Raw genomic sequence first — 23350 nt, forward strand, 5'->3', positions numbered from 1 at the left:
AGCTTTAAATGCACACCCTTTCATATTCCTCGTAATTTCTGAATATATGGTAATCTTCAAATACAACTTGACCTTGAAGTTATCAGTTTCTTGCTTTATTGCTTTTTGAGTTCCATCTGGAATCTTTTTCATTGAACAATCTTTTCTAAAAGTCTTCCCCTATAAAATGGTCTTTCCATATAACCTTTTAAATTGAATCCTTTTATTTCCTGCCGCGTCACCCGCTTCTTTAAATTGTGTTTCAGAGAAGATTTTTCTCTCCCAAGGTGGGAGCAATTCCAAACATATTTGATAAAAATGCCAATGGGGCTGAGTTGAGGCTGTCACTCAGCTATTTTCCTTTTCCCTTTGAGTTCTACCTAGTGTCATGGTGCGTGGACTTATTTCCCTTCCATTCAGGCTTGACTGTGGGGGCACATGGATCAGAAACTTCATCATTTTGTTAGCAGATTTATCTTCTCCCTTCATTCCCCACTTTTAGAGAGATGTGGAATTGGGCTTGGCAACCTGTCAGAATTGATGTGCCAGGCTGCATTTTTCTGTCCATAGCCAGAGACCAGTGTGTTGGCTCAGACTTGTCAGAAACGGGCAGCTGCTGCAGTGTTGGTGGGGAGACACCCGAGTCCCGGTCCTCCGCTGGCCCTGATGGATGCTATTCCAAAGAGGGGGCTACATGCTGTTGTCGGGCATCCCTGTCATGGGCTGTTGATGCCTCTGAATAAGATGCTGTAAGAGGAGAGCACTCTTCTTTTTGGAATGAGTTCCTGTCTTGCTGGGCATCTGCCCAGGTGACTTGCTTAAGCTGTGCAATCTGCCTGTGATTGGACAAGTCCAGAGCAGGACCTGCTGAGGCAGAACTGAGGTTGGAATAATGAAACTCCTGAGAGAGGGCAAGGAGCTTATTTAAAATATTGTCTTGCCCTCTTTTCGATGAAGTTGCTCTTATGTTTTCACTCCTCTTTGTTGTTGTGATCATTTGCATCATGTCCCTTAGAACTTAGGATTGCAGATGAGTGCTGTCTGAGATGCTGAATTAAATAACTGTAATAAAAATTCTTTCATCATTGTCTCTCCTCTTCTACCTCAAGTAATAGAAAAGTATTTGCTCAAAAGAACAAAAAAGTAGTGTTTGTTCAGAATTTTATTTCCACTTTAAGCACCTTTGCTATAGATCAGAGAATTTGTAAAACTAGGATCAATCCGTGTGTTTAATTTCAGCTTACCAATAGAATGTTCTCACTCAGCTGGAACCTTCCAAGCTAGAGGAACCGACCTCCGCTGTCACAGCCTGTCTGTTCTTTCATATATTAACATTTAATATTTTTGCTTCTGTGAGCTCCAAAGTCAATTCAAGGCTTCTTAGCAAAAACAGATTTTGTCCAACGTGAGTAAAAGATCATAATCCTCAGTGTGAAGTGTTCTATCTGAAGTGCCAACAAAATGTATTTTGGCACAGAGGCTGGGTTGTTGAAAGCTGTGGGTTCGCAAGAGGCTTCTGTAGAGGTAAAAGGAGCTACAAGTGGGATGTTAGGGCTGTGGGGAGCAAAGGCAGGGAGGGCAGAGACAATTCAGTGACTAAGAAAGGGCACGCAGGAGTCTTTCAGCCGGGAGGTCTGGTGAGGAGTAGGAAGAATCATCTTTATCTCAGTCTTCCTCCTCCTCTTGTGCATTATCCCCTACCACTTGCTGTCTTGCTAGAATATTTCCTCCTGATCGTATTATCCCGCATCTCATGGGAACAGGCACGTCAGGGTCTGCTCACGGGGCAGGAAATTGAGGGGCTAAAGCTGCTCCTACTGCTGGGGAAGGATCAGGCAGCAACCCCTGGGAACAGGTTTTGTGTTCTTGTTCCCATTGAGGTGTTGGGAGAAGGGCAGGAGTGTCAAGTGGAGGGTGAGGGGAAGGCTCTTGTATAGGAAAATACTCCTTCAGCTGTCCCTGACAGCTGCTTGCTTTGCGTACTGGTGGGCTTTGCAGGACAAGAGTCTGCTTTATTGCATTTTATCTCTGATCCGCTGTACCAAGCCAGGGATAATGTGCTCTTTATAATGATCTTTAGAAATTCTGTGAGTCACCAACAACAGGATTTAAGGTAGAAAAGTCTTTAGGTGATACACATTTTGATCGCATGCTTTCTGTCTGCTCAGGAGCAGGAGCTGCGGTGAGATGGAAGGAATTAAACATCTAGGACTGGAATCTGAAAGGCGACAAGTATCCCAGGGCCGAGTGCCCTCAATTCCCATCATTTGCAAGTTATACCGTAATGTGAGTTAATGGATTATGAGTAGAGAGCAGCAGGATTCAGCTGTTAGTCTGAGCTTCTACATATACTCTGTGTAGGAAGGGTTGTGCTAGAGAAAAAGCAGAACTGTATGGCTAGAGGAAAAAAATTCAAGGAGAGGATCCTTGATTTTTTTTCTTAGGTTGTGTTGTGTTTCTGTGGATGGAGCAGCATTTTACCTGAGTTGGTGAGGAAGATGAAGCATGGAACTTCCTTATTCTTCCCATTTTGAGGTTATTTGCAACCTAGAGGCACATGGAGATAAAATAAGGTAAGCATCTTGGTGTGGCGACTGTTGTATCCTTCAGGATATGAAGCTGGAGGCAACTTCTGCTGTGCTGGTCTCTTATGCCACAACAGGGAGGTGGTCTCCTCCACCTCTGTCCATTACCAGTAGAACTAGGGTGGGTAGGAAGAAACACCAGTCTCTTTTTTTGTCTTTTGTCTTTTTTTGAGCGAGGCTTTGATTCAAAAGTTACTATTTATAATAACTTCCATTAAACCCTGAGACTCCATACTGGCAAGTAGCATCCTATTACTAAAGAATAAGCATTTCTCAAGCATTAAAATTGCTATTCAGCTGTTCTTTTGTCTCCATGGCAACTTTAAGCGTAACAACAAAGCAGTAAGTGATGTTGTCAGCCAAAAAAATCTGTAATGCTCAAGTGATTGTTGATAGCAACAAAATGGATGCCAGTGCAGGGTCACTTACAGCCAGTAATAGATATTGCACCTATGGCTGAAGTATTGCATGTGACATTTTAAAGCAGAAAACATACCAGAGAAAGTAAGGTTGATGGAATTGGCAGGTTTTATAAATTATACATGAAGTACCATTTTAAAACTCAACGGGAAACTGTGGTTTACCTTCTCTAATGGAATGAGTTGCATGAAAAGCGAAGAGCTCCTTGTATATACAATATGTGCCACCTTGAGAGAGGAGCTCAAGCTTTTTTCTCAGTTTGTTGATGGATCAGAGAACAAACCTTGCTTTTCTAAAGTGGGGTCAGTTCCAAAAGTGGGTAAAAGTTAAAGGTTAAAGTTCTCATCTAGCTTCAGTGTTGATCTGAAAAAGGAAGCATGTTAAAAAAGGCAATGCTTTTCTTACAAATAAATAAATAAAATAAAAGGGGGTTGGGAGGAATTATCATCATTTTTTGACCTTAACCCCATGGTGCCAAGGGCTTGGATATTTTACTGACGTGTAGAATTGAAAAATCATTCATAGGGAGAAAGCCTTGAGAAAATCAGACTGAACACTGCTGAGACTAGTGCTGGAAACTGGCTATGAGAGGAGGAAAGTTTCACAAAAAGGTGTTTGATGTTAAAGCCGGGAGAGTAGGAATTAAAGTAGTTTTTATGTAGTTGAGACATACTAAATTAGGAAATCCATTCCGAAGCAAAAATAGTGACAGATGAGTTAATGCGAATAAAACTATATTATTTTAAGCAATTTGTGTCCAGTATTTGACAGATCTCTTTGAACCGTTGGTGCTGCATGTACTGTGGGAATTCTGCCTCTTAATATGGATGTATGCTGTCAGTGCAGCATGTACCAAGACACCTTTTGGAGTCTTAAATTGGTTGAATTTGAGTGCTACTTTCTCCAGTTAATGTATCACGTTAGTACTATGTATCTGTAAAGGTGTCGCCTCATTTCTTGAATCCAGGGTTCCTGATTGTTTGAGCAGTCTGTTACCAAAGAAGGCTTTTCTCCTCTATGAGAAAGATGGAGGATGGAGATTGCAAGCAGTTGTTATTCAGAGTCTGCCTTGACAGCATCACAGAAACCCTCTTTTAGTGCGGACAAACAGAACAGCTTCATACACTGACAACAGCATGAGATACCATCTGATGTCTGTTTTAGACTTGGGCAGATACTCATGTGGTCCTCAGTTACTCATGACTGTAGTTACACCTGTTTCTGTCCCTCCTAAATGAAGATAGCATTAGTATATTTTCTTTAATTTGTTTTATTCAAATAATTTAGCCTGTTTGCACTATGAAACACATCCAACTCTCACTGTTTCCTTGCCTTATGGGGAAAAAAATATTTCTTGCTGTTTTTGTGGGAGGGAAATGCTCATAAAACAAGACTTCCAGGGCTGCTAGTGTCTCCTCCCCCACCCAAAAAGCTTGATTTCCTTATTTGTTTTCATTTGTCTCAGATACAAAAGCTTTCTGAAAACTCAAAGCATACCTCTAATTCAAATAAAAGAGCACATTTTTGAAGCTCCCAGTTGTATTAGACTTTCTTAAAATTCTTAATTAAACTGAAACTCTAACCTACATAGTCCTCGACTGTTCATATGCCAACCTGTTGTGTGAGAACTTAAAACTTAAGCTGAGATCTTACAGAAATTATTCGTTTGTTTACTTACAGCTTCTTCTACCGTACAGTTTGAGACCAGGTCCGCTTAAGGGAGTGATACAGCCACTGCTATGGTTAACATAGGAACTGCAGGTTTCAAATGAGAGCACTGTTACAAGCTATTTCTTCCTTGGTGTTAACAGCTCCATAACTTTCTCATGTAAAGTTTGGGATTAGTTTGAATGAACTAATGAATTTTTTGTCTTGGATATTTTTTTCTGTATGTTTTAAAAGCTTATACAGACGGGTACCCTTCAAAGGGATCTCTTCCAGATCAGTGTTGGAACATACTTTATGTTAAGCAGCAATGATGAACAGTGGAATGGTCTACAGGAGCAGGCTCTCAGGACAGCAAGCCACCCTGGATGGGGTGGAGATGGGAGCTCAAGGAAGGGGCTCCCGCTTTGCTGCGAGCGCTATTAAAAACAGTAGGCACATGGTCCTGAGGAGAGATACCAGTCAGATGGGGAAAAAAAAGTCATCTTGCATATTGTTACCAATTCTGCTGTCAGCTCATCAGTGTGATGTTGGGGAAAGCAACTAGGAAAACTACTTGGACATGCTTGACTGTCAGCTGAAATTCACAAATGTCAAGATTTCTGTCATTTTTACTTTTCACCTTTGGAAGGTGGACATCAGGGTAAAGAGCTGCCACCTACTCATTTGTTTGTCAGATACATTTAACTGTTCGTAAAGCAGTAAAAGAGAAGAGACAGAATGGTGGGGATCTAAATGAAAGTGAAATAAACTTGAGCAAATGTGCTTGATGAGGTTAGTTGGTACGAGTCAATGGAAGTGTGGGACACTAGTTGCCAGGTTGCTTAATAAAATGAATTTTATTCTCATGAGAGACAGGATAACAGCAGCACTTGAGACTGACAGGCTCCTTTTCACAGAGTGGTTATAACAGTAGTGAAGGCTTTTCTGTACCTGTTTGCTCTCCTGAGAAGTACAGTTACACATGTAATAGTGCCAAATGGGACTGTACATCTGTCATAGGAGGAACCGAAGGCTACCAGCTGACTCCAGGCTGGCCTCAAGCCAAGGAGTGCCCGCTTAAGTCAGTATCCCTTCAGGCTCGATTCTGTACCTTCTCTTAAAGTGAAATTTTGTATCCCATTTCAGCCCTCTTCCCTTTGTTTGGATCTTTTGGGGAACATTTCCCTTTTGATATGTTATGTTAAATCTCACTGATTCTCAAGTTGCTCAACCTATAAGCAAAGCTATTAGTACCCCTAAATCCAGACCTATAAGCTCTTCTGAAAACTGAAAGTTGCATACAGTTCTTTTTTGCTGTGATTTACCACCAATGACAACTTTTTTTTTTTGCAAGCCAAATATGTATTTATACTTTTGTAACTGTAACTTTCCCAGAGTAAGCAAAACTTTGAGCAGTGGGATTCCAGAAGTTCAAGGAAAGATCACTTAACATCTAGTTGCTATTGAAGGATGAACTTTGAAATGTTATAACTCTGTCAATTAGTCTGCATAATTAACAACTGTAATCAATCTGATTATTTTCCTCTGTATTTTCTTTCAAGTAATTGAAGTTCCAAACTATGAGCAAGATCTCAACACTTGTCGTTATTTGCTGTTTACTCTACAAATATCACATAATCTTGCTGACCCTTCTTTTAAATGTGAGCTGTATTAGGGATTTTTGTAGTTTCTAATTAATACCTCTTTACAGTTCACTAAGATCTGTTTCAAAGATCTGATTTTTTGAGCTACACATGTTTGCACAAAATGCACCAAATTCCATGGAGCCGGTAGCAGTTATCTTTTTTTCCTTCTCCTGCAAGCTTTTCACTTACCTTTACTTCTTTTCCCTCTGTTTTGAATGCTTTTTATAGTAAAGCGATTTTCAAGTAATGTGGAGTTTGACTGACACTGTAGATTTAAGGTGGAATTCTTGCCAGATTATCAGAATTTCATGTAGATGGATTGGATGACTTGAGACTGTCTAGCCCTACTTTCCATGATTCACTGACCAGCTTTTAATCAAAATGCTTTGATGTAGCTAGTAATAATGGCTGAAAGTTGCCCTCACCCTAGAAAAAGTAAGTATAAATTCTTTGATAGATATCTTGCTTTGTTGCAAGTTGCACAAATCTTAATGTCCCTACATGAAAGCTGTTTCTGCTTTTCGCTGATTCAGCTCACAGTGCTTTGCATGCAAGCAAAGTGTTATGGTAGGTATAAGGGATGTGGCAACTAGCAGCTGTGCTTGGGGTGTTTTGTTATGAACTTTGCTAGAAATGCATTATGGAAAATTAACACTTAAAATCACATACAACTTATATTTGGGAATAAAATTTTGAATCTTTTATTCACTGCACAGATAAGCAAGCCTGCTCTTGACTGTGACGCATGTTTGTCCTTAATATGAAAATAAGTGTTCCATGAACAAAAGTTCCCAGTTTTATTACAGCTGTGGAACTTTCCATTTCATGTACGGTGGTAGCACGACTCTGTACAAGTTGCTTTGACAAAAATAGTATTTATATAAAGTGGAAAATTCCACTTGCAGAGTGAGAGGGAATCTTAGCAACCTTCTTTTCCCAGAATTTGCAACTGCTACTGTATTGAGCAGTATTAAAATGTTCAGTTGACAACATCCAGATTTGACAGACGTGTAAATATGAAAAGTTATTCTGTTTTTATTATCTGCAGGAACAGGTACATAATTCCTATCAGAGTGATTCTGTTAGTGTTTATACTGTTCTCTGCATTTTGAATGCAAAAAATTCAAGTACCATAGTAAAATAAAAAATGCAAATTTCAAACAGAAAGAAGTGCTCTTGTCTCTTATTAAGCTAAAGCTTTTTATTTCTCTCTACAAATAAATATGTTTCTATATATTTCCGTGTTATGATTTTAAGATTTGGACAACCAGGTTTGTGCAGGAAAGACCCACTTTCGTGCTGTAGAATGGACGCGATAAAATACGCTGCACTGGGGACATCATTGATGTTAGCTCATAGCATATGTTTGGGCTTTTGTTTGCTTCTGTTAAATTTTGTTTTATTGATCTCATGACTAAAAGTTGTGATAAAACTGTTTCTGAAAGACATAGCCTCCTTGAAATCAAGCAAAGCCATGTTTGTACTTTGTAAAACAAAAGTTTGACACTGGCTATGAATACTTTATTGCAATTTGTCTTTAATGACTGCAATCATAGTACCCATTGCTGGTCACCCAGTCCTCTCCTTGTCAATGTGGAATTGCTTCTCTTGTACATATAACACTGTTTTATTCAGTCTTGATACAAATGTGTGTGCGCTTGAGATTCCCAAATGCTCTGGGAGATTATTTCCACGGTCTGGTTCAGCTCAAAAAGGCTGCCACTATGAACATTAAATATCACTCAGAATAATCTTGGTGTCAAGAAGCTTTCCCTGATGTTCAGACCTGTTTCTCTCAGTTATGTCCTTTTATTTCAGTTCTCTCTATTCTCCAAACCTTTCAGAATTCTTTACTTCAAAAGTCTTTCAAATACCCTGTCCCCTCTCTTGCCTCTGTGTCTGTCGTGTATTGTTCCTAGGGTTTCCGTATTTAACTTTTTGTATTTGCTAGACTTCCCAGAGCCTGCTTCGTATATTGATTTGCCTCAGTCTCTTTTCAATTTGTAAATCCTTTTCAAGGTAAAAGGTACCTGCTGCTCAACACAATAAGCATTATCAGACAGGGCCTGATAAGTCCTTGCTTCATGTAAGGGATACATTGATACTCTGAGCTTTGTCCCTCGTGCTGTGGCCAGGTTATTAGGCTTCATGCATGGTGGTTTTATGCAGAAGAAGGAACTGGGCTTTTTCCTTCTTCACCTTAATTGCTACTCTGGCAGGTCAATCCCTCACCCTTGCAACTTAAATGTTATTTGGAAACACATCAAATGTTTTTACTATTTATGCCTTTTTTCGTATTTCTTGATGCATGACCAAGATAATCTTTAAAAGCTTTTCAGACAGAATGTCCAGATATTTTTATTTTCTGTGGTTTTTGCCCAAGTCTTATTTTAACTCTTCACCACTGCCTGATGGATTGATAAATCAATCCTTATTCTATACCTAGCCTAACATATGAAGACCAGGTGGTCTTAGATTGATTTAGAGATTTTCTCCACTGTTTTGTTTGAATGTGCACATACAGAAATAGAAATATTGGGCAAGGCTCGTCTTGTCCAAACCTCTGTTCTTATAGGCGCAGAGGTTTACAATGTCAAACTAGTTGAAGTTTTCTAATTCTTACCATATTGGAATCCAGCTGCTCTTATGAGTTCTTCTTATTCACATCTTAAGTCCATTTTTCCTATGCTTCATCATGGATACCAAGAATTAAATACTGTGCCACAGGTGAGATCTCATGCCATAGGATGACTACTCAGGTTGTGTTGGAGACACATTTTCTCGATTTTTTTTTTTTTTTTCATGTAGAATGATGGCTCTTCTGGAGTTCATTGTTGTGCTGTTAAATCTGGGAAAAAGAAAATGTTTATGGCTGTTTTCTATTTTGGCTCTAGTGTTGTCTGAGCACATACTTTTTTTTTTTTTTTTTTTTTTTTTAATTTAATTGAGGTATCAGTCATGGTACTCTATTCAAATGTGCATTCCATAAAGCATTTAAAATATATGACATACATTTCTGTTCTTCTATAATAGAAAAGACATCTGAGGATTAAATTTCACTTTGCATGACTCATTTTTTTGTGTAAGTTTCAGAAGTGTTTAATAGAAGATGTTTGAAGTTCATGTCCTGGGAAAAAGGTGTTGTAGAAGCCGGAATTACTGTGTTGGCAGAAAGTTGTAAGATAAAAACTGTCTTTGCAAAACTTGTGGTGAAATGGACTTTATATTAAAAACAAAACTTAATACATGTCACATCTTTAAGGGATGGATTTAGAATACTTTACATATATTTTTCTCTTTAATGTAAACATTCTACTACTGGCAAATGGACTTATTCTTCTCTTTCCTGTTCTATTCTCTACTCTGACTACACTTTTTTAAATTCCTCAGGAATTTTTTTCCTTTGGAAGCAGCTAAGGCTATCATGTATCTTCCTAATCAAGCACATAAAAGCAAGTTAATGGTAAGTTCAGTTGCCTGATCTTCTCTTCTGCTGGCAGGCATATAATGTAGTTATGGACAAGTTTTACCCTGACTCTAATATCAAATACTTTCAGAGAAAGGTTTTGAAAATTCTGAAGAATGACACAGAAATTCCAAGGGTGTAGGTACTGCCAGTAGAGGTGGAGGGAGATCACTTATGCTGTCTGTTGTAGGTGACCATGTTATAAGTGTGTAGGCTCCTTCTGTAGGTGATTGACCTCCAGACAGTACTTCTGAAAATGCAAGTTCAGAGCCTACTTCTTAATCACCAGTGCTTAAGGAACCTTAGCTACTGAATTAGGGACTTTGGTTAGATTCCTTAGGCTATACAGCAGTGAGTATATTCTGGAGTATGGTTTCACTCTGAAAGGCTGTATCTATTGCAGAAAAACGTGGCATATTTTAAACCCATTCTGGAATGCATACTTAACTGTGACACCATGGCTGGTGTATCCACAGGAACGTATAAGCCTTGACCTTAACTAAGGAGCCAGTCTTTCATCCCAATCTTTGCCAACTTCTCGTGCCGAATTTAGCATGCTACTGTAGCAAGTATTCGTGCAAGGAGATGTTATGATTCAGGACATTTGCACAGAAATGGAGGGAGAGCTGCAGTGTGTAGTGCAGCATGTGTGGTAATAGACAGAGGAGTGGGTAAGCTGTGATCCTCTTCCTGAACTGCAAGTCATTCTGTATGACTTGCTTTACGTGGTCCTCCTGCTACAAATGCTGCTATCTGTGTAATGTCATATTTGTTTGACCTTTCCACTCGGTGTTCATATATTTTGTGTCTTCACTGGGTTTCTCTGTGCAGCAGTTTAAGAACTATTAGTCAAAGAAGAGTGTGTAGTAGTTTCTGTACATGTAGTATCAAAGTGAAAACATGAAACCATGCTAACAAATGCCATGGTACCTCCTCTTACTATTCCTTTGCATTGAGAAATGCTAGCTACAGCATTGACCTGGCAGCTGTTGTTTCTACACAGAGCTCCTCCTGCTGAAGTTAATCGGCCAAATTTCACACTTAGACTGCTGCTAATCCTAGTGACTCTGTGGACTTAAAAGGAATGATGACAAATTTGCACCAGGGTAATAGATCCAAGTTTGGACTGTTTGCTGGAGTTCTGTACAGCACACATCATACCTCCAGGCCTTAAGTTTATGAAAGCAGTCTTGCTTCCTCCTGGTTTTCTCAATAGCAAATATGTGCAATTAAAAGGGAAAAGCAGAGCTGTTATAATGTGGTGGGTTGACCCTGGCTGGATGCCAGGTGCCCACCAAAGCTGCTCTGTCACTCCCCCTCCTCAGCTGGACAGGGGAGAGAAAATGTAATGAAAGTCCTGGCTCGGGATAAGGACAGGGAGATCACTCAGCAATTACCATCACAGGCAAAACAGACTCGACTTGGGGAAATTAGTATAATTTATTACCAATCAAAATCAGAGTAGGATAATGAGAAAATAAAAACTAAATCTTAAAATACTTTCCCCCACTCCTCCCTTCTTCCCGGGCTCAACTTCACTCCCTATTTCTCTACCTCCTCCTCCCCAGCGGCACAGGGGGATGGGGAATGAGGGCTGTGGTCAGTTCGCCACATGTTGTTTCTGCCGCTCCTTCCTCGTCAGGGGGAGGACTCCTCACGCTCTTCCCCTGCTCCAGCGTGGCATTCCCCCACAGGAGACAGTCCTCCATGAACTTATCCAACGTGAGTCCTTCTCACGGGCTGCAGTTCTTCACAAACTGCTCCAGCATGGGTCCCTTCCACGGGGTGCAGTCCTTCAGGAACAGGCTGCTCCAGCGTGGGTCACTCACGGGGTCACAAGTCCTGCCAGCAAACCTGCTCCAGCGTGGGCTTCCCACTGGGTCAGAGCCTCTTTTGGGCACCCACCTGCTCTGGCGTGGGGTCCTCCACAGGCTGCAAGTGGATATCTGCTCCACTGTGAACCTCCATGGGCTGCAGGGGGACAGCCTGCCTCACCATGGTCTTCACCAGGGGCTGCAGGGGAATCTCTGCTCCAGTGCTTGGAGCACCCCTCGCCCTCCTTCTTCACTGACCTTGGTGTCTGCAGGGTTGTTCATCTCAAATATTCTCACTCCTCTCTCTTCTGACTGCTGCTGGTGTTGCACAGGTGGTTTCCCCCCACCCCTTCTTAAATATGTTATCACAGAGGTGCTACCACTGTCGCTGGTTGGCTCGGCCTTGGCCAGCGGTGGGTCCATCTTGGAGCCAGCCAGCATTCGCTCTATTGGACATAGGGAAGCTTCTAGCAGCTTCTCAGAGAAGCCACCTCTGTAGCCCCCCTGCTACCAAAACCTTGCCACGAAAACCCCATACATACAGATATAGTCTTTGTAAGATTTCTTAGTGTCTAAAAGCATACTCTTATATAATGCCTTCAACTGTGACTTCAAAATCTTACACGAATAATTCTCTCTCCAATAATCTGAGTTGCATTTCAGGGTTTTTACTCTCTCTCTTGCAGTGAGTGGCATTATAGCTACCAGAAATATCACGGGGTGGGGGGAAGCCATGCCTTTGTAATAGCAGTGTTTTCCATCCTTGATGCCTTTTGCCAGTTCTTCCCACTTGAGAAAAACAAAACGTGTTTTCTTTGAATTACATATTTTCATCTCTTGTTGTTAAGTTTTGAGAAGTTCAGAGACATAGAGCCACATTTCAAACAATATGTTTTCTGTAAAATGTGTATTGCCTTTCAGTCAGAAAAGCCTCTCTTCAGTCTTACCAACAGCTAAGTATGGAGTGAGGTTAAATACATGTAGAACTCTTGAGAGAATTAGGAAAAATGTTTAAACATGAATTTGAAGTCCAATGTTTAGGAATTTAAGCTCTTTCTTAAAACAGGAGTCAGGACAGAGTTAAAAAATGTAGTGTTCGATGTTTCGTTCTTACTTCTCAGAATGACAGGCTCCATTATTTGCCGTAGTACATAACCAGGGATTTAGAAAGTGAAAGGGTGAGGGAAATACATTTGCCTGTTCTAGGAGGCAAGCTGAAGCCTGTATGCTGCTTAGGTCACTCTTTAAACTAACATTTAGTATACTCAATATTAAGTATGGATTTTTGCTTTTAAAACTGGAGTGAAATGCTACACTTATTTTTAAGATAATGCAAAGGATATTTATTACATGTGAGAGGGAGTTGTTTCTTAACAGAAATAATAACAGAATAGTCTTCTAACCTGATTTTTAAGTTATGCAGCAAAATGCTACTACATCTACTTATTGATAGAAACAATGTAGTATACCAAATGACCAGTAGCGAAAGTAATTTTGAAGAGAGGATTGACTGGATTTTTTCCTTCAAGGTACACTTATCAGGATATTTCTGTTATCAAGTGTACTGTAAGGGTTTGGAAATTCTTTAAGAGAGCGCCTTATAAGAGCACAACTGCAAACTCTCCCATGGCAGAGGAAAGATAGGAAGTGTGTCAAGGATAATTTGACTAAACTATAAGCTCTTTATGGAGTCTAGCACACAAGGACTATACGTATAGGTAGGAAATGAAAAGTGGCTTAAATTACTAAGGATGATGAAGAAAGAGTAGCACAAATGTGTAGGACAAAATTAGAAGAGAAATGAGACTGAAATAAGCATCAAACTTTAGGAAATCTTTCTGTAAGTGCACTTACAATACTTACAGAATACCAAGAAAAAAGGTGGATTGTTATTCTGTGAATGTCAGAGGAAGCCAAGAAGTTTAGGTTGCGTGGTGCCGTTTTTGCATTATTTTTTGTTAGAAAGACCAATTGTGTTAACCTGACAGTCATCGATATAAATAACAAAAACCTGTAAGAACAGGTTAGAGTATCTCGATGAACTAGAATCTTCAAAAGGCTGGTTCTGACAAATGTGACACAAGGATACTTGGACGGATGGAAACATTAGAGCTGTTGCCACTTGTGAAGAGAAGATGAAGTACCAGAGCACTAGAAGAGAGCTGATGGGGTCACAGTATTTTTAAAAGACAAGAAAGAACAAACTGAGTTTGAGAACTATTAGATTATCTTCCGTCTGAAGAAAGGGACAAATGAATTATGCCAAAGCGTATGAAGGAAAACAGGACCTGAATAATAACCGACACAGCACATAAGCAGGAATCACCACTCTGTGAATGCAGGAAAGGATTGCTGTATATTGCAAGCTGCATGCCAGTTAACACTGCCATGTTATCAACTAAGACGGATACCATCCTGTGAGATATAACCAGAAACACGGTGTGGCAGGCATGAAATTTGTTCGCTATGCTGCAAGAAAGATGAAGGCCAGTTCAGGTGAGTCTGGATGAGAATGAGAAGCATCAGCATTCCCAAAATTTTTCTTTTCAGCCACCCCGTCTCTGTACTCTCCGTTTCACAACAATGAGTTCAGCTTGACCAGCTTTCTGGTCTGGTTGAAAGCAAATTTCTCTTTTGTTGGCTTGTTGCCAGTTTGTTTCCAACTGGTCTGACTCCGTGTGCTGGCTCAAGGGAAGTGTTGGGAATGGAGGGGCACTGGGGCTGCCCAGTCTGCTCCCAGTGTGGTCATGGAAAGTAGATGCAGGCTGCATGGCACGTTTCATAAAAATGCTTTCATGCTTTTTTTACATCAACACTCACCTTCTGTTTATTTCTCTTTATTTTCAGTATAGTGTTTGATTAATTAGATTTAATTTATGAAATAAATCATATTAAAGTGATATTCATTAATCTCTGGGAAATTAAAGGTGACTTTTCTTGAAAGACTTACATTAGCTGAAGTCCTGTTAAAAGTAAATTTGAATGTTTTGTCAAAAACAATTACTCTTTGGTCCAATCTCAGTTTAATTTAACAGAAACATTCTGTTATATACTTATATACTGCCTTTTGGTTTTTTGTTGGTTTTTTTTTTGGTCTCTCTTTCTGAATGTAACTGAGGGTAGGGTTGCCCAGCCTCATGTCATGCAGTCTTTGAAAAACATAACAGCATCAAAAGTCTTTATGGTCCAGCCCTGGCAGGACTGGTGCACTGCTGTACCCAAAAGCAGAATAAAGTTTCTAGTCAGATATCAGTGGTTAATTAATGTTCAATAAGATCACCAGTGTGGTGATCTGTGCTAACAGATCTTTTAATTTGAAATCTATTGCCTTTGTTCTTCCCTGTGTAAGAGAGGGTAGATAGCATGTATTATAGTTTTATAAATTTTCAAGTTCTTACTTATTCATCAATACTGACTTTGAGAATAAGTAAAGCAGTGCACCTTAATTCAGGAGAGTCAGGATCTGTGGACTTTGATCTTCTGAATGTCATGACCCTGTACTGTCTGTAACCCTGTGCTCCAAGGTCCCCTTTTATGAAGTTTTAAAAACATTCAAGCAGACATAATTTCCTTTCTTTTTTTTTTCCCCAGAAGATATTTAAAATTCAGCTCTGTAGCAGCCAGATAACCATCTAAACCAGTAACCCCTAAGTTTAGTTCTAAGAATAATAACAGAGAAATGCCACTGAAATACAGTTCATCAGTCTTTTAGGTTATATTTGATCTGGTGATGTCAATAGCAGGCTGCCCTCCCTCTGGAGTCAAGTTACAAACACTCTTCTCAGGGGTAATTAAAGCTAAGCACACAATTACAACAGCCCAGATTTGTTCAGGCTTGCTGGTTGCCCACTGTCTCATAGCACCTAACATCACAAAAGCACCATGTTGAAATGAAAGGAGTATTTATCTCCGAGTCTTATGCTGTGTATATGTTTAAGTGCTGCAGAAGAGGTGGACTGTAACCTTAGGGACTAAGGTAAGCATCATGGCACTGGTTAACAGTGGGAAGCCTTTATGGGACTACATGGTCTGTGTTCTCTTATGCTTTTGCTTTGCTAAAATGATTCTTGATTGTGTGGTCATAGCAAAAACCTCTGCAGTTTCTGAATATTGTAAGGCACTGGTGAACTTGTAGTATCTGTCTTCCATTTGTAAATGGCCTAAAGAACTTTGGTCAGAAATGCAACTCTGTGCTCTTTTCACAACCAAATTAAAGTACCTTTATTTGTATTTTTAGGTGAGAGAAGTGCTGAGTCTGGCTCCTACTTTCTTGAGTGGGGTAAGGTCTCTGCGCTTTTTGTGTTTCTAGGTACAGTGCAACAGGGCACACTGGTAACTTGTAAAGCTCAAGAAACGGACCTCTGACTTGTCCCTTGCTGTGACTTTTATGAGTGTGGGCTCTGAAAAGGAGATGTAGTATGCTATCTGATAACGAAAAAGTTGAAATCCTCCAGGAAATTCTATGAAGACATTCCTTTAGTTAGGGACAGCAGATAGAGCACCAGGAAGAATTGGAGAAGTCTGGGAAGGAGGAGCTTTTCCCTTCTGTAGTATTAACTAGCTAGTTATGAAATAGTTCTTTTTTTCTTTAAACTACCTCTAAGTCATCTAGGAATTTCTTCAGTAAACCAGTCTTAGAAAGAGAGTATATTACTGGGACTTAACTTGAACTGCGTGTGTGGTAAATCTGCCCACTAACTTTACATGTTTGACCTCCTTTGGACGAGTGCTTGTATGCCTCAGCAGTGCTCTATGCCATGGCAGAGCAGTTAAATTCAGTATGGAACGTAGGCTACATGGACAATGTTATGAAGGTTTTTAAATCTGCCTCTCTTCTCTTGTTGTTTTTTATTTCTAAACAGAAAGATAGTGGTTCTTCTAAAAGTGTTTCTATGGAAATGATAGCAACTAAGGGGAAGATTGTGACTGAAATTGTGACCTTTTGAATAGAAAGGGGGTGGACCGAATGTTCAAACTTCTTTTGAAATTTCTGAAAAATTGAAAATTTTCATTGGAAGGAAAACTAGATTTCCTTTAGTAGAGATCCTGGTTTCCATTGCAGGTAGTTTCAATAGACGACTTCAAACAACCTAAATTAGCTGCTGTTGCAATCTTTTATCTGAAGGATATTTAGGGAGCAATACCAATAGAAGAACTTAGAAAAGAAAACAAGAAGAAACTTAGGTAACTGTATTTTCTAGAGGTGATTGTGTAATATGTGGGAAAAGCAAATGAGGCATGAAATTCTCTGAGCTATGATGACTTTTAAGAGAGCTGGAAGTTGTCTAATGTGGTTAAGTGATTAGACACATCTGTGAGGATGCATATGGGTCTAGACCCCTATTACCTTTGTGCACAGCGTTGCTGAGCTGGTGTGTTGGAGTACTGAAGTGGCATAAGGAGCAAGAAGCCAACTGCAGACCTGAATCCCCCAAACGTAAAAGTTAAGGCATAATGGTTTTGACCGACTAATAACAAAACAGTCACCCAGCATCATTCCTGGTGATAGACTTGTTTGTTTTTAGTGGGCAGCAACTCAGTACCTCCTGCAAGGAAGTCTGCGTTGAGACTCTCGGAGGGTTAGATGAGCTCAGTGGTGACAGAATTCAGGATAAGAGTTAGATTTTGAGAAACATCAGGTTATATGAGAAGTGAAGTGATAACAGGCTCTCTAAAAAGCTAACTGCAACCAAATGCCATCTCCCAAATTATGACACTTTTAAGGTAATGTTAATCAGGCTTTTTTACTCCTGTTCCTTAGTGGGGAAGCTTCTGTTTGTAATGAAACATTGTGTTAACTCAGAATCCTGAATTGAGAGGGAACGGAGCGCAGTGCTTCATCCTGGGATGCTCACATGCTTGATGCCCAGCACCTAAGAATATGCATTGAGGAAAACAACGGGGACTGGCATGGAAGTTGCACATCCTCTGCACAAGACTGTGACTTCAGTAGGCATGTGGTGATGTCGTGTTTGTAGTTGAGGGTGACAGCAGAAAAGTGAAGAAATACCCTCTCTCTCTGTGCCTTCGTGTTAGGAGAGTTGAAAAGGCAAGGGGGGGGGGGGCGGGCCTGGTTTGAATAAATCACGAGGAAGGATCCGAAGGATTTCAGAAACATCTCCATTAGTGCAGATGGCAAGAGAACAGAGAGCTGAAAAAGATGCAGCTGTTTTTTCTGTCATACTTGGAAAACTTCAAAGCAAAAACAACTCCAAAGCAGCATTTCCTAGAAGCAGATAAGAACAGAGAAGGGGGCAGAGCTGTTTGCTCGGGCTGTGGATACCAGAGGGAGAGGCTTGAGTAAGCCAGGAGGTTCTGAGAAAAAGAAACTGGGATAGACTGCAAAGCTCCAGTTGACTTTAATGCAGGCGGGAGCATTGTATTTATTAATAGTTGTCAACTGTTTGACTAGAATAAAATCCAACTTACGGAGCTTGATGGTGTTAAGCTATAACATGCCACTCTGCTTTCAAGTCAAACAAATTGTCTCGGTTGCTTTAGAAGTCTAGAGAATTAGCTGTTTTAAGAAAATAATGACAAAAATTTCCATACTACCTATAGATAATAGCAAATTGCAGTTGTACTGCAGTCAGCGTGTTTCTTCTAAATATAGTGAAGGATGTTCCTTGATTTATTTAATTGCTTAGACTTGACAAGGAGCTAGTGTTAACAAATATGCTTTGATACTAGTATAGTACTTCTGGAGTTCACTTGACTTGGGAATATAAATACTGAAAAAAAAAAAAAAAGTGTAGAACAGTGTAGCACAATTGCTGTAAAATTTAGGCTGTGTGTTGTGCAGGTGTGCAAGTCAGCCACAAGAACACAAGAGTAGTGGCTAAAGGAGAAAGAGGACAGGGGTGTGAGTCACACGTTCTGCAAATCCGAGGGGGACAGGGCTCTTCCAAATGTTATGATTAGGCAATTGTAACACAGTTATTTAAGGAAAATGCATGATAATCTGTTCTACTTCTAATTACTGGACTTCTCTTCCCACTCCATCTGTTCGGGTATCTTCTATACAAAATCTACGGGGATTCCTGTTGTTATTGCAAACTATTAGAAATGCAGTACAACTGCAAGAAGAATGTGATTTTTCTTGACTAATGATTTGAGGTATTTGTTCCTAAAATACTGAAATTCCGTTTTCTTATTGTTATGCCTCTACCCCGCCTCCCCCCATCAGGTAAATGTTGTTATTTGTTCTCCATGATTTTGATGTAATAAATGTAGAGATTAAGAAAACAAATATTGACACAGTTCTTTTGAATATTAATATTCTTATAATAGAGGTTTTTCGATATCAGCTTTTCCATGATTGTCTTTATATCAAGTTATATGCATGGTATTTATGATCTATAGTCTACATTTTTATTTTTTGAAATGAACATACTTTTGTCAGAAGACATTGGAGATGGAAAACAATTAGATAGGCAGAGGAATATTAACAATTCATGGAAGTTAAACTAATTCCAAGTAAGCCTCTAATATTTCAATGAGGAAGGGTCTGATCTAATGAATATTTGCTTACTTGTAAGTACAAGTAGGTTTGTTTTTATTTTTAGAATTCTTAGATGAAATACATGCAATATATAGCTATACTTCCTTTCTGATTGTAAATGGGCTATATATAATTATCAGTATTAGGTAAGTGATGGTTGACTTTTTGGATTGATTAAATGCCAGAGCTTCCATTCATTTCAGCAGCACCAGGTTTCAATTTATTTTTGGTATTGACCTAGTTGGTGGAATCCTACATGTATTTGAAATGTAGAAATACCTAATTTCACGGTATCTGATTTTATACAAAAGGATAATATGGAATTCTGTTAGCACGCCTTCATAGAATATCTATTTCTAGATGGATAATAATGGAAATACTAACTTCATGCTCAAGCATACTGGAAATCATGTTTTAGTTTGTAGGGAGAGAATTATTTTCATAATCTGACATGGTATTTAGATAACTCTTTGTGTTCAAGAATGACGTTAAACTGTATATAGATAATTTGTAAGTTGCTGTGAAGTTGCATCAAATGCTTCTGCGTTTGCTGAAACATGTACTGAAAAAATAAACTCAGAATGGAGTGCAAAATATTTGACATGTCATTTTATATCCATATGCTGCTATGGAAGGCTAGACCTGAATCAATGCTTTCTTATCACTTGTCTTATGAGTGTTACACAGAGTGGTTCTTGCTTAATGCTGTTGGGTAACCATGAGCCCTATACCAGTTCGTGCTGCCTTTCCTTGTGGCTACTGAAAAAAAACCCACATCTTTGAGGATTTACCCATTTTCAGTTGCCAAACATGGATGGGGTGTATGGTTTGTGCTGTTTCAATCAGTTAAAAAATCACTGTGAGGTCTGACAGCTCTTAAACTAATGTTTAAACTAATGTTTAAGAGGTATGAATTCAGTGCAGTCTCCAAGTTGTAAAAAATGAGTGGGTAACAGTAGCTCTGGTGATAATTGTATCAACTCCCAAAAGAGCTGCATCCTCATTCATTAGTTAGTTTGTACGGTGTGCTGGGGGTACAGAAGTTCTCTAGCATTTTTCCTGTTGTCAACTGGGGGCTGTGCCATGTCTCATGTATGCTGAGCTTCTGCATTAAGTTATATTTAAATATAAGTTGCATTGCCTGGATAGTGATTTATCTCTTAGGATCATGTTAATTTGCCATTTGGGAGAATCTGTTGAAGGAATGGTCTTATCTCTCCTTGACTACTTTACTTTTGACAGACTGGAATCTCTATAGATATCGTCTCATTTATCGTAATACTGTATTATAAGGAAGCAATGTTTGTTCTGCTGAGTGAATTCTGTAAAAAAAAAAAAAAAAAAAACCAAAACTAAAATGCTATATTTATTCACATTGCTTTTTATTTAAGAGGGGAGAATGTCTTAAGGTTCACCTCGATGAGTATTATTAATGGAATAATTTCAGAATAGCTTTTTCCTTAAGCATTTTGATATCAACACCTGCTGTTCAGAAACTCAGAATTACTTTACTTGCACTTAACTTGTTTTTAGCAGTTTATCTTAGGCATAAACAGAAACACATGACATTCTCTAATACTCATGTGTAGCCGTAACTAAACAAACAAAATTAGAAAACTTCTGATCATTCTGAGAAGGAAAAAAGACTAATATTTACATTAAAGTTTTGGGAAAGATCTCAGGGGCTATTAGGCAATATAAATACCTAAATTACAAAATGTAGTGACTTGCAAGGGATTTATTTTGCCTTTCATTTATGGGGAAAAAGATTCATAGTGAAAGCAGGTAGGTCTGGTGCAATGGTGCCGTCAGATATAAGGGAAGAAAGCTATTAATTATCAGATATAAAGGAAGAAGAAAGCTATTAATTTTTTTATGGGGTGCATTGATGTAGTTAGGTGTGGGAGGGTTTATAAACATAATTTAATTGTGCCAATCCTCCCAAAAAGCTGCATGTAAGCAACTGTAGGAAAGTCTTGGGTAAGTTTGTTGGGGTGGGGGGTTGGTTGGTTGGGGTTTTGTTTTGTTTTTTTCATTTTTTCCAAGCCATAGTCAATACAGCTGAAGAGAGTTTTATTCAATATGAAAGCCTAGGTTAGCCTCTGGCTCTAACCTGTTTAAAAAACTGTTTTTGAGCTACATGCTGAAGTAAATATTTCTGACAATGTTCAAAACTTCTGCTGACAAATTAATAAACTGTACTGAAAGCTGTAGAGTCCCAGAAAAAGCTTATAGATGAATGGACGCAGAATTATCTCAGAATCTTTCCAGCGAGCCCTTTCAAACATGTCCTGCCTGATCTTCCATCTTCTGGAGCTCTGAAGGAAAACACTGAAAATGGAAATGACAGTGTGAGGTCTAAAGGCAGGGTGGCTGTGTGTAGTTTAGTGCAGTCCATAATGAGTTCAGCCAACATGGACAAATGAAAGGGAGAACTTGTTATCCGCCATTGAAGGGATACTCTTGGCTCAAGCAGTGTCTGAAAAACACTGCGCTAAAAAGGTCAAGGGAGGAGAAAGTTCAGATCTCACTCATCGCCATATTGCTACTGTTCCCTGGCCAGATGAGACTACTCAACATTTGGTGTAGAAAGCAAAGACTCCTCATAGCTGAAAATGGTTAAACAATTCAGGGATGGAAAAGCCAGCACAGCCTGTCCCTACACTGAAAATTCTTCAGTGTAACTTGGATAAGCAGTGGTGAGTGTTAGTAACTCAAATGAGGTCCCTTTGAAGTTTTCCCAAATACTGTCCATGGCACAAGTTAAAACAAAGGCAACCATATGCAATCTGAGGTGCATGTAGATTGTCCAGTTCACAGAAATGTGTCAACCGGATACTTTTATTCAGTCCTGATAGCACTTCAGTTACTCTTCCACTGCTCTTGTTTTGAGTGTGGACTGCTTCCTTGGATCTGAGGATTAAAACATTATAATAGCATCTTTAGGAAATAGAAAAGGGGGAGAGACTTGAGTATGGCTTTAGATTTCTCTGGTGTTGCCTTTAATGAAGACTTTGGAAGATCATGCTTTCAGGTCTGGAAAGTAATTAATTTCTTTAAGTATGCTGAAATTGTTCACAAAATGTGTTCTAGATGAGTAAGTTTTGTGAAGGAATTGAGTTTTTTCGTGTAGTGGTCTAATATTGACCCAAATCAGAGGAATTAATGTGCAGGCGTTACACCGGGTTTTTTTTGTGTTTGTCAGTGATAAAGAAAAGCACTTCAGGAGAAAATCATAGAAGTAATATTTTCACAACTAGTTTTCAGGAAGGTACAAAGGAAGAAACTGTGTGCTTAGATTTGTCTGAACTTGACACCTCTCTTGCTTGAAAAAGATGAGCAGTGACTGTTAACCACGGACAAAGTTAACTATGATTGCCTCTGCCAAAACTGTGATCTTGCTGGTCTTGGCTTCTGCAGTTTTTCTGTGAAGCTGCAAAAGAGCTGGGGACGTGTGTGTGTGTGAGGGGGGGGTGTTGGTAGAGACTCCTTGAGTCCCCGTATTGTCTACCCCTTTCTGGCTCCTGGGTAAAGCATGTCTCGCTGGCCCCTGGGACCCATCTTGCCATGGGAGTGACGGATATGAGACTTTCTAATTGCTCCCCAAAAGATCACTTTCACTGCTTAATCTATTAATTGCATGCCTTTCTTGTTAGAGACAGATCAAATTTGGGTAAAGATGACAACTTTTCATAACTTTTGCAAAAATATCAGTGGCCCAATGCGTTGCAGTGTGCGTTGAAGCGTACGTGGCTAAAGAGGAACAGCGCCTGTTACACAGGGGCTTGTTTTTCAGATAAATATGTGTGGAGGAGGAAAAACTTTTAATAAAATGAGGCGTTTTGGGTCATCTGCTCAGACAAAAACCTGTTTTTCTCCTCTTAGACAAGGGTAAAAGGGACCAGTGAGGATCAGTGCATTTTGGCAAGGTCTGTCTGCTCCAGTATGTAGGTAACTCCTGCCGTGGGAGTCAAAATTGAAGTTACAGAAAGGTAAAATACTGTTTAAAAATTGTGAAGCTGAAATAAACAAATGAATTTACAAGAAAGATCCATTATATTTATGCCAAAGGTTTACAAGTAGTTTAAAACAATCTGTGTTTGACATGGTAAGTTGTCTTTGTCGTTAAAATGCTAATGAAATCGTAAACATATGAAGATAATGAAGCCTGTCAGCTACATCTTTCTTGTGCCAGTATTCCTGCTTAGCTCAGGTCTGCATACAGATTTGGTGGAGTGGTGGTGAGAATCTATTTGACCAATGCCAGTGTAAAACTGTGCCCTGTTCTGTTT

At 39.4% G+C, this 23350-nt stretch overlaps 1 protein-coding gene across 11 annotated transcripts in view; it reads left to right on the forward strand.

Annotated features, from left to right (window-relative positions):
• ZNF385B (zinc finger protein 385B) overlaps nt 1-23350 on the forward strand; it is a 178399-nt gene that overhangs the window by 95694 nt on the left and 59355 nt on the right. The window contains exon 2 of one of the 11 annotated variants that reach the window (XM_087731826.1): nt 15795-15836. The exons of the other annotated variants lie outside the window; for them this stretch is intronic. Within the exon in view, the coding sequence (XP_087587952.1) occupies nt 15795-15836 (42 nt within the window). The remainder of the gene's footprint in view (nt 1-15794; nt 15837-23350) is intronic. 11 annotated transcript variants of the gene reach the window in all.

Source organism: Nipponia nippon, unplaced genomic scaffold (assembly GCF_047370975.1).
Source record: "Nipponia nippon isolate SJK-2023a ecotype South Korea unplaced genomic scaffold, ASM4737097v1 scaffold_5, whole genome shotgun sequence".
In the NCBI taxonomy this organism is placed as follows: Eukaryota; Metazoa; Chordata; class Aves; order Pelecaniformes; family Threskiornithidae; genus Nipponia; species Nipponia nippon.